Raw genomic sequence first — 12,500 nt, forward strand, 5'->3', positions numbered from 1 at the left:
ATCCAGTAGTTTCCAGTAGTTCAGATGTGTGTGATGTGTTTGAGTGTGTGTTACTGCAGGAACAGATCAGACGAGTGTATTACTGAGTTTAGTCTGAAGGAGTTGAACTCAAGTTGATCAGGATTGTGAAGAGCATGTTAACAGTCTGTCGCTTCATCGAGTGAGAAAAGAGTTCATGTCAAATCATATTTGTGCCAAAGCGATGATAAATGATTCTCCTGTTATCCACCTGTTGTTCTCACTGTCTGAAGAGCTTTAATAAAGCTGACCTGAGAAACAGAGTCTAGTGATAGTGACTGTGAGAGACTGGTCAGCAGTTGATCTGAACCCTGACCCTAACCATCATAGAGTCAGGATTGGATTCGTTCTGGACTGGACTGGACTGTGTGTGGTTATGAATGAGAGGCTGATATTCTCCACTGAACTCGTCTTAATCACAGACAGATGAACGTGTGTCTGCTCCAGCTCTTTCAGTAATGCAGCACACCGTGCGTTAGCTTTCTAAATTCATTCAGATGTTTTATTGTAGCTCGTGCTGAGTCCTGAGCAGCGAAACTTTCTGTTTGTCCTGAATTTTCATTGCACTGGAATCAGAGAAACTTAATGTGGCCATTAAAGAATCGAATGCAGCTGTGATACATGTTTCTCTTCATCATTTACAGGAGTGACGTCACCATCGTTAGCCTGATGCTAAATGTCTTCAGTCGTCCCTGCGCTCCTCCGGTGAATATCGTGACACTCGTCGCAGTTTAAACACGTGACTGTCGTCCAGTGAAACGAATGGCTATTCCATTTAACAATCAAAACACTGCATTAGCATCTATCTGCCATTAGCATACATTAGACTGAGTCTCTTTTAATGCAGATTCTGGCAGTAAACCACAAATAATGCAGAAGTTATTACTGCAGTTCTTGCACCTTGAGGCGAGAGCAGCGCGTGCAGAAGGAAGCGGTTCAGCGGGGAGTGTTTTAGGAATAATTATGTACGGCTTGAATTATTCAGCTCTAGGAAAGACCTGGAATATGAACTCCACACGGTCTCATTTTCTTGCCACAAAGATTTTGTTGAACTGGATTTTCATGAGTCTCTAAAGTACTAGAACTGAGTGCATATTTAGATGTGTGTAATAAAGTTAGCAAGAGTCTTTGAGGAGCTTCTCTCACACACACAGACTCTGTAGTCTGAACACACACACACACACACACACACACACACTCAGACATGACAGGAGTGTGAAAACACTGTCCAGAAGGACTGGAGATATTCTGTCAGAGCGATGGAGCGTCACACACACATCTTTTTATTTGTCCGCCTGGATTTGATACTTGCGTTGGTCTGATGTAGATATTGTTGATATGAATTTTAATGCAGGATAAAAAAAATAAAAATAATAAAACATGTTCTTTGAACATTTTTAAAAACGTTATCTGTTTTTGCAAATGAACTCTTCATATACAGTATATATGAACAGCACAGAATCCCCAGTGAAGTGCAGGAGATCTGACAGAGAGATATTAAATCAGACACAAACACAAACAGATGAACGAGTGAAAGAGAGACGCAGAAACGCTGCTTGGCTCTTGAGCTTCTGGAGAGACCACAGACAACATTCATCTCTCAAACAGCCATTCGTAAAACCTTTTCTCTTAATTCAGACTGAACGGCGTAGTGAAATCAAATCATTTCAGGGATTATTGCATTCTGGAGATGAAACTGTGTTCAGCAATAAAGCAGAAAGGAGTTAGGGTTTAGAATCTGTGTGTAAGGGAGGTATATGTCATGACACAACAACAGCATCATTTTTATTAATAAAGAATGAAATAAAATGGAAAAAAAAACAAGCAGTTTAATAAAATAAGTGACAAAAAAAGTTGGATTAATAAAATAAAATAAAATAAAATACAGGCAGATAATAAAAAACAATAAATAAAATAAAATACAAAAACAGGCAGTTTAATAAAATAAAATAAAATAGGCAGTTTAATAAAATAAAATAAAATAGGCAGTTTAATAAAATAAAATAAAATAGGCAGTTTAATAAAATAAAATAAAATAAAATAAAAAACAGGCAGTTAAATAAAATAAAATAAAATACAAAAACAGGCAGTTAAATAAAATAAAATAAAATAATATAAAATAAAATACAAAAACAGGCAGTTTAATAAAATAAAATAAAATAAAAAACAGGCAGATAAATAAAATAAAATAAAATAAAATAAAATAAAATAAAATAAAATAAAATAAAATAAAAAACAGGCAGATAAATAAAATAAAATAAAATAAAATAAAATAAAATACAAAAACAGGCAGTTAAATAAAATAAAATAAAATAAAATACAAAATCAGGCTGTTTAAATTAAAATATAATATGTTCTAAATATACTTTGCTAACATTCCCATTAAGTTATGAAAGCATTATGTTTATTATGTTCATTTATAAAACAATATAAATATAAAAAAATAACAATTGCTTCAATAAACTCACTGTTCTGTTCAGTTCAATAAGACTGTTATTAATAAAAATACCAGGAGGTTAATATTAAATATCAAGATTCAAGATTTTTATTCCTCACATACACGATTATATCGAGCATAAATAAACAGCCTTGAAATGTGAATTATTCTTAAAGATTATTCTTGATTTATTGATCACACAAACTGATTTGATGCATTTTAAATGTATTTGATAAAGTGATTCAGAGACGGGTTAAAAACGTTGAAAACAGGGACAAAAACCAGGATGAGTGTGTGTGTGTGTCATTTCCTCACTACGATTGAATTGAAACAATCTGAATAAATACAGATAAGCTTATTATGCAAATGATCCTTCAGGCACTGACCTGTACAGCACAAATCACACCCACACACACACACACACACACACACTTTCATTTCCGTAATGACCGGAAAGTGAACATAAATCATCTGCTGATCTGACTGCGTTTGGATTTGTATCTTCTTGTGATCGTCCATTGCCTTCTGCTGTTTTTAGATCAAGATAATGATCGTCACAGAAAGCACAGCTAACAAATATATATTCTGATATATTTTTGCTCAAATTGCCATTACATTATGAAAATGTTGTTCTCCGAACATTTTAAACGTCCAGTTTTTAAATGGTTTATAATGTTTTTCTGGGTAAGGATTAGATTAGAAGGAACATAAAAAAAAAACATTACTTTTGAACCTTTTGCCAACATTATGAGAACATTAACTTTAAGAGGAACATCCAACAAAACTATTTTAGGAAATAATAATAATAATAATCCCGAATCACTGAGTGAAAGTGTTTTTTTTCCAGCAGAACCGAGAGTCTTGTGTGTTCATGCATAAGGAAGTTAAATAAAATGTTATTTATGCATGACAATGCAAAAAAAATTAAAAAAAAAATAAAAAAATAAAATAAAATAAAATAAAATAAAATAAAATAAAATAAAATAAAATAAAATAAAATAAAATTAAATTAAATTAGTCTTTGGCAATAATACAGAAAGTAGTCAAAACTCTTAACGTGTACAGCAAATACAGGTCATAAATTAAATTAAATTAAATTGTATTAATTAAAAAAAAAACAGGCAGTTTAACTAAAATAAAATGTATTACTTTGCTAATATTCCCAATAAGTTATGAAAGCATTATGTTCATTATGCTCGGTTCTGAATGTTACATTTTTTATGTAAAAAAAAGAAAAGAAAAAAGAATCCTGGTAATGTGAACATCAAGGGAACATTCCATTGTATCATTTTGAAAACAATGTGGAAATGTTACTTTTGTTCTCGGAACATTCTAAAACAAGTAGCCACATTTAAGACAAACAAGTTTCAGAAATAAATATATATTTCAGAAAAAATGTTTCATAAACATTCTTTATCTTTTTATATAAAAAATGTGTTTCTGTGCTGGAAAATTAAATAATTATAATCTTAATTCAAGGGTAAACGAATTTGTTTACTGTTTACTGTTTCTAAAACAGCTTACTGCTTATATATACTCTGAAAAAAAAATCCAAAGTTTAGAAAACTTAAAAGTTTAACGCAACCAGCTTCAGGAGGTTTTTGAGGTTTCTTAACTTTTTCTTGTATAAACTGAAAACAGAAAGTTGAGAAAAATCTAAAATCTCCTGAAGATGCGTTTGATTTCTTTTTTTATTACAGTGTACACAGTGTACAGTAATATCAGTGTCACGTATTTCCTTGTGTGTCACGGTAGATCAGACTCTTATTATAGAATTTAATTACAGAAAAACTGTTTTGAGCATGAAAACTGATTAAAACATAGCTTATAAATAACAGGCAATAACATATACGTTGTCTATAGCCTATAAAACAGCTCCATAAATAGGAATATTTCAATGCATGATTTTTAGTGAGACATCAAATAACCCGAGACTTGACTCGGACTCCAAGTTAAAGACTTGTGAACATCTCTGCTCTGATTATAATAACTAAAATGTGTGTTTTTTGTCATGTAATTTGGATAGTAATCTGCCCAGCTCTGGTTATATCTAGTATCTGGTTAGTCTGTACTTACATAGTTGATGACTTTGAGCTGCAGGGAGGCGGCGTCCAGATCATACAGCTCACCTGTCAATCACACTTTTACATTACATTATGCCACAGAGACACCCAAGACTCGATAGAAATACATGCCTCTAAATGCATTTCTGCTGTACTGTTATTACGTACCTTAACGCACATTTCACCGCAGTTTCAAAGTGAAAAGTCCAGTGAGTGGCGCTAAAACACGAGTTCACTACGCGATTCTGAAACGGTGTTGTTACGTTGATATAAGCACGTATTGCTGTGTTTGTATTACGTTGCTGAAAACGTATTGCGGTGGTTCATAATTAAAATATCTGAGAGGTGTCACTATAAACATTTATGTTAGAAATATCCTCTACACAAAACATTTACATTTAGTCATTTAGCAGACGCTTTTATCCAAAGCGACTTACAAACGAAAACGATAGAAGCAATAAAAACTAATAAAAGCGCAACAAATGAAAGTGACAAGTCTCATGTAAAATAAATATAGAAAATATATATAAAATACAAAAAAAAAAAATATATATATATATATATATATATATATAAAATAATATAAAATAAATTAACAATTAAATTAAATTAAATTAAATTAAATTAAATTAAATTAAATTAAATTAAATTAAATTAAATTAAATTAAATTAAATTAAATTAACCTTCCAGATAGTGTTAACAAATATAAAAGAGATATAAAAACACATTTGTTGATGCAGCTGTGCTATTTTAACTTCCTTACAGATTTGAGCTGTTTTTTTTTTCGAACTACTCTGAAGTCTCTCCTAAAACATATCTGCTTTCCCTGGCTTATAAATAATTTTCTATTATGGTCTTTGCCTTTTTTATTTTGTGTTGTTTTAGTCATGATATCACTGGGGCTAGGCCCTGTATTAATTGTGTTTAGTTTGTGCTGATTTCTATATTTAGTTTTAATCTCTTCTGAATCTCTGTACAGCACTTAGGTCAATCGTGTGGCTGTTTTAATATGTGCTGTATCAATAAATTGAACGTTTCTCAAGTAATTATGTGAAAATTAGGCTTTATTTATCTAAACTGGGGACCTGCACATTATAATTTGTGTGAAAGAGAGTAAAAGTTGTCAGAGTTATACTGCCTCTAGTGTTCATTTCAACTGGAAACTGCATCGATTCCTGCGTAAAGGTAAAACATTTGTTTGAGTTTTCAGTTTGGCAGAAACATAGGTAGAGGCTTGTATTTCCAATGAGCTTAAGTTGCACATAGAATCTGAAATGCTTTTTAATGCTACAGTAACACAAGTGTGTGTGTTGTTGTGTGTGTGTGTGTGTTTCTCACCACACAGCCGTAGGATCTTGCGGTCGAGCTCTCTGTAGTCATCTGCCTGTGCGTTGGCTTTGGGCTCCACTGGTGCATTGTGGGATTGAGTGTGTGGCCGTTTGGAGCATCTCTGAATGTCTCTGACTCGCTTACAGGCCACAGTGAGCTGACAACACACACACACACACACACACACATAAACTCACACAATATAAACACTTGCATTTTGACATGCACATGTAGTAACGTTTATCTAGAAAGTGTAAATCTATGTAAAATCACAGCCATGCTGATAGAGTATAGAGTGATATCACATGGCAATGAGTTTGCCATCGAAACAACCATCGAGTGTCTTAAAAATATTCTTTGTGCAGAACTACTTTCTTCCTCCACGAATCCAAATCTCTAGCAGACAGTTTAATTTTCAGCGCTGGGGTCGAACTAGTTACATGTAACCAAATTACGTAAAAAAGAAATAGCTACATGGGAAAATGTTAACGATTACCTTAGAGTTACAAATGATCTGCTCTTATCATCTGATCGTGGGTGTATCTCTCTATTAGTTTTATTGGATCTTAGTGCTGCGTTTGACACAATTGACCACAGCATTCTTTTGCATAGACTTGAACACTTTGTTGGCATCAGTGGAAGTGCATTAGCATGGTTTAAATCGTACTTATATGACCGCCATCAGTTCGTAGCAGTGAATGAAGATGTATCATATCGATCACAAGTGCAGTATGGAGTACCTCAAGGCTCAGTTCTAGGGCCGCTACTCTTCACACTTTATATGTTACCCTTGGGAGATATCATCAGGAAACATGGTGTTAGCTTTCACTGTTATGCTGATGATACGCAGCTCTATATTTCTTCACGGCCCGGTGAAACACACCAATTTGAAAAACTAATGTCTAAGACTTGATGGTTGCTCTGTCAATTCTTCGTCATCAGTTAGGAACCTAGCTGTGCTATTTGATCACAATCTTTCCTTAGAAAGCCACGTTTCTAGCATTTGTAAAACTGCATTTTTCCATCTCAAAAATATATCTAAATTACAGCCTATCCTCTCAATGTCAAATGCAGAAATGTTAATCCATGCATTTATGACTTTAAGGTTAGATTATTGTAATGCTTTATTGGATGCTCTAAATCATGACACACCAGTGTTTTGGGAGTTTAGGACAAGTGCTTATTCCATAACTGTTTTATGTCCTATTGCGTTCATGTATGTATATTATTTAAGATAAACTATTTTTACCAAGACATTGTTAGATGCCAGTGTTTCTTGTCATAACTACGCATACATTTGATTTCAAAACCGCATCATAGCTAACTAAACTATTTCTTGTTATGGTTTTAAATCTGTATTCAACCTCAGAATAATCTCTGAGTAATATTTTGTTGTGCCTGTGCTTAATTTATGATAATTCAAGTGATGAAGGGTAGTGAAAATCTGACAGTGCTTGGGTTACGTTTTTGAAAATGATTAACAGTTGAAAACATTAAATATTTACAATTATTTTGTGGTATTATTGTAAAAAAAAGAGAGCTAATGCTATTGCTATTATTAAAATAAAATATAATGAAATCTGTTGTTTCTGCTTGTAAATCTGATGTTTTTTGTCTTGTGATTTGTTTGCTTTCTTGTTTTTGCTCTCGTCGTGACATGCTTTTAAAGTGTCTGATGTGTTCTCTAATCAACAGAATCAAAGGTCTGTGAAGTGTGTGTGTGTGTGTGTGTGTGTGTGTGTGTGTGTGTGTGCGTGCTCTGATGATGATGATGGTGGTGGTGGTATGATGAAAGCCTTTGGACCCGTATCACCTCAAATAAAACCTGAGAGATGAAGGCGGATTGGCTTTTGACTCAACATCAGGATGAAAGAGCTCTGACTGAGAAATATACATTTAGTCATTCAGCAGACGCTTTTATCCAAAGTGACTTACAACAGAAATTTAAGAAAAGCTTCGGAAAGTTTAAAGGAGATGTGGTACTATGGTATATTTCTGTAAGCTAGAGAGAGCAAATCATATTCTCTTAAAAAACAGAAAACAAATAAAAAACCAAGATGCTTTTAAGTTTTCTGTCTCTGTGTTTCTCTCTCTCTCTCTCTCTCTCTGTGTGTGTGTGTGTGTGTGTGTGTGTGTGTGTGTGTGTGTGTGTGAGAGAGTGTGTCTCACATGTTTCTCCAGGATGGTGAGGTTTTGTTCATCTTGTTCTGTCAGTGGTTTACAGCAGACCTGTCGAGAGAGAGACAGAAGAAATCACACAATTCATTACATCCTCCTGCTCTATTTCTACCAGCTCTTTCTCTCTCTCTCTCTCTCCATTTGCTTTAGGTGTCACACTGTGACCTTTGACCCTGTGTCCGTCTGCAAGAGTCCCAGAGAGACACTACACAAGACACGCTCCTGATCTAATAGAGCGGACATTAAAACACTGAAATGGAGTCAAACAGCAGCTCTGATCCACATACTATATCAGAGATGCATTACATTGATGAAGAGTGACTGTAAAGACATTATCTATTTCAAATAAATTTTGTTCTTTTGAACTTTCTATTCATCTGTGAATCCTGAAAAATAAAATGCATCACAGTTTCCACGATGCACGACTGTGTTCTACATTGATAATAATCAGAAATGTTTCTTGAGAAGCAAGTCATCATATTAAAATGATTTCTGAAGATCATGTGACAGTTTTTACAGTATTTTTGATCAAATAAATGCACAATTTGAGAGAAGAAAAGACAAAAAAACTCCAAACTTTGAACGGTTATAAACTAGACATGTAGAAAAATTATCAATTTTATAAACGACTATGACACATAAATATTTCACCAAATAAATATTATACTTTTTTTTTATTAATTCAACATACAAGTGTTTGGCAAAAATTGTCTTGAAATTTATGATTGAATGAATGGTTATTATTATTAACTAAAACCATTTTGTTACTTAAAAATCTAAATAAATAAATGAATAAATAAATAATAATTCAACATATACATATTTGGAGTTTGACAATTTTTTTTATTAAATTACCTGAAACATTTCCGTTACTTTAAAAAAAAAAATAATAATAATAATTAATAACAATAATAATTCAACATTTAAAAATTCGGAGTTTGGCAAAAATTTTCTTAAAATTTATGATTGAATGAATGGTAATTATTATTAACTAAAACCATTTTGTTACTTAAAAAAATAAATAAATAAATAAATAAATCAATAAATAAATAATAATTCAACATATACATATTTGGAGTTTGACAAAAAAATTAATGAAATTACCTGAAACATTTACTTTAAAAAAAATTAAATAACAATAATAATTCAACATTTAAAAATTCGGAGTTTGGCAAACATTTTCTTAAAATTTATGATTGAATGAATGGTAATTATTATTAACTAAAACCATTTTGTTACTTAAAAAATAAAAAAAAATAAAAAATAAATAAATAATAATTCAACATATACATATTTGGAGTTTGACAAAAAAATTAATGAAATTACCTGAAACATTTACTTTAAAAAAAATAAAATAATAATAAATAACAATAATAATTCAACATTTAAAAATTTGGAGTTTGGCAAACATTTTCTAAAAAAACTAAAAAAATATTTAATAATATAAAAACTCAACTTGTTGGCAATCAAACATTTATATTTGTTTATTGTGAACTGAAATGCTAAAATAACAAAAATGTAAATAAAATAATAATAAATAATATAAACTATATAGAAATAATAAAAACATATAAAATCTAAAAAAAAAAACACACCGGTAAAAATAAACAAAATTTTAAAAAAGTTATCAGAAAACAAAGATATCAAGTAACTAAAAATATTAACAAAATAAAAAAACTAACAAACTAAAACAACGCAGCTTGAAGGAGGAGAATTCGATGCAAAAGCTCTCTGTGCGTTAAACATGATGCATGTAGAGATGTAATGCTGATCAACAGAAACAGTCTAAACTCAACACTCCTGAACATCTGCTCTGCAAACACTCAAACATCTCTTTACATGTGAAGCACAAACCAGTTCAAACTACTTCACATTCGACCCCAATTCATGCTGATGCAATTCTGAAGCGCAGCCAATGATTACAAAATGATTTGCATGACGTGTCATTATGTGCAAAACAACAAAATGGACGAGATGCTGGTTGCCTTCCACTATTATCAGTCTATCTTCTGTTTCCAAGTTGCCAAGTCTCTCAAGAATCCATAACTAAAACCGTTTTCGATACTTAATATAAAATAAATGAATAAAAAATTAAACGTATCCAGCTTGTTTTTATGACGCGTCACGACCGCTGCAATAAAGTGTCTCCCATGCACTCAAAAATCCCATAAAATCCTAAAGTTTTATTACTCTATTAGAAATAAACACTTTAATTGGACGAACGCCGCCTGTAAAACTGCAACATTAGGCAGCTGGTTAAAAATAATGAGCTATAACGAATTCAGATGACATTCACTGATTCATTGGTTGAGTGGTGTGTGTGTGTGTGTGTGTGAGAGAGAGAGAGAGAGAGAGAGAGAGATCAGCAGAACTCACCAGAATCAGAGCGATCACCTTCCCTTCGTCACCGTCCACCAGAGGAATCACGAGCGCTGAGACAAAAAGAGATCAATCACTGCAACTTAAAGCACAAAAATGAAGATTTGCTGTGACTTTATTAATTCTCAGACCATCTGTAGGTGACTTCTGTTCTTCAGGAGAGCAGCAAAGATGTTACAGTTGTGTGGAAAGGTAAAAAAATTAATAAAAGAGGCAAAGTTTTGAAATTGTGTGTAAGCAGATGAAAAAACTGTAAGCTGATACTGTGCTCCTTCGTGGTTCATATAATGCAAGTCAATGGCTACCGTCACTTTGAGAGTCAAAAAAGCACATCCAAGCAACACAACATTAATACCAATGGCTGATGAGGATACATCGAAACGATCGGTCTGTGCAAGAAGCTGAACATTATTTACAACACTGTAATCCAGAGCCTCGGGCAAACGCAGATATCTGATTCTTTCCTGCGAACTGAATCTTTTGAGTGAACTGGTTCAGTGACGTCACACACAATTCTTTCATTAAAGCACCCAAAACCCAGTCGGAGAGACTGTCAGGCGTCTGAAAGTGAGTTTTGATCGAGTAACTTGTAGATCTGTGCTGCTCGAAACCAGTGATGGGAATAACGGCGTTATAAATAACGGCGTTACTAACGGCATTACTTTTTCCAGTAACGAGTAATCTAATTGATTACTCTTCTCATCTTAATAACGCCGTTACCGTTACTGCCAAAAAATGCGGCGCGTTACTATAACTGATGATGAAGCTGTTCTTTTTTTTCATCAGACCAACTAGATCTCTGAGCGAGAGGCAAATACTTTTTTTTTTTTACTGTTCTTCCTTGGTTAGTGGGCAGAGCACGAGACAAGCGCATAAATGCTGACGATTGGCTGAGGTAGAGTAAAATTTCATTGTAAGCCAATCAGAGGTAGAGTTGGGCGGGTGTTCGAAAGCACGCATAGTAGTGATGGGAATTCGGCTCTTTTGACTCAGCTCACTGAAAAGAGCCGGCTCTTTGGCTCACAAACGGCTCTTTAAATGACTTTGACTATAATATTTCCATTTTTATTACATAATTATTTAATTTCTATAGGCTAAATTTGAAAAAAAATAGAGTCGGCTCTTCAGATATGCGAGCCAGCTCCCGAAGTTCAACTAAAAAAGCCGGCTCTTAGAGTCGGCTCATTCGCGAATCGCGAACGACTCATCAAAAGCTCATTCGCGAACGAGTCGATCCATCATCACTAACGCTCATTCGCGAACGACCCATCATCGGACAGGACAGGACACACAAGGAACAACACAAGCCAGTCAGTCAACGAGAGACAGGTATGGCGACGAGCCCAAATAATCCAACAGTAGCCTTCTCTAAATAGAAGTAGGGTGATATCAGGTAAAATGGGCCATCAGGTAAAATGGGCCATTTAAGGTTTGGGGGTCCTAGCCCCTCTGGAATTTAGAACCAATGACTACAAAATATTTCAAACTATTGTCATAACTGTGCTTGACAAGTAACAGGTGATTTAATTGGTTTATGGTTGCTATGGTGGGTGGGGTAATAATTCTTATCAAGACTGCACCAGAGAGCTGCATGGTAAGTAGCCTGGCATACCAAATGTAACTAAACTATTATAAGGATGATAAATCTATAAAAAAACAAACATGCCCATAAAAAAAATATGCATAATATCTGCCTTGATGGCATCAATCAGAAATAATGTTGTAAGTTTGGTATAGGAACATATTTTTTGAAAAAGTGATGTTTTTCTTGGCGGCCCAATTTACCTTAACCCACTCAGGTAAAATGGGCCACATGGTTTCAGCTAAAATGGGCCATCATCTGTGTCACTCACAAACACATATACACATGTGTGTAAATTTATATATATATTTACATTTAGCTGTGTAATTTGCACATTTTGTTCTAAATATATTGTTCACACACACACACACACACACACACACACACACAAACACACACGCATACACACCCACACACACACACACAACTGACATCAGTTCACTGATCTATGTTGTTCCAAAATTGACTTTTTTAATTGCACATTTGAATATGTGGGTTTGCACCCAAAATGTA

The 12,500-nt window shown here is 33.4% G+C and overlaps 1 protein-coding gene across 7 annotated transcripts in view; it reads right to left on the reverse strand.

Annotated features, from left to right (window-relative positions):
- The window catches only part of LOC127972295 (cGMP-dependent 3',5'-cyclic phosphodiesterase), a 120,081-nt gene that overhangs the window by 9,852 nt on the left and 97,729 nt on the right, over positions 1–12,500 (reverse strand). For all 7 annotated transcript variants that reach the window (XM_052575716.1, XM_052575710.1, XM_052575715.1 and 4 more), the window contains 4 exons: positions 10,403–10,458; positions 8,018–8,077; positions 5,858–6,005; positions 4,532–4,584 (listed from right to left, as the gene is read on the reverse strand). In XM_052575716.1, coding sequence (XP_052431676.1) covers positions 4,532–4,584; positions 5,858–6,005; positions 8,018–8,077; positions 10,403–10,458 — 317 coding nt within the window. The remainder of the gene's footprint in view (positions 1–4,531; positions 4,585–5,857; positions 6,006–8,017; positions 8,078–10,402; positions 10,459–12,500) is intronic.

The sequence above is a fragment of the Carassius gibelio genome, chromosome B15, assembly GCF_023724105.1.
Source record: "Carassius gibelio isolate Cgi1373 ecotype wild population from Czech Republic chromosome B15, carGib1.2-hapl.c, whole genome shotgun sequence".
NCBI lineage: Eukaryota > Metazoa > Chordata > Actinopteri > Cypriniformes > Cyprinidae > Carassius > Carassius gibelio.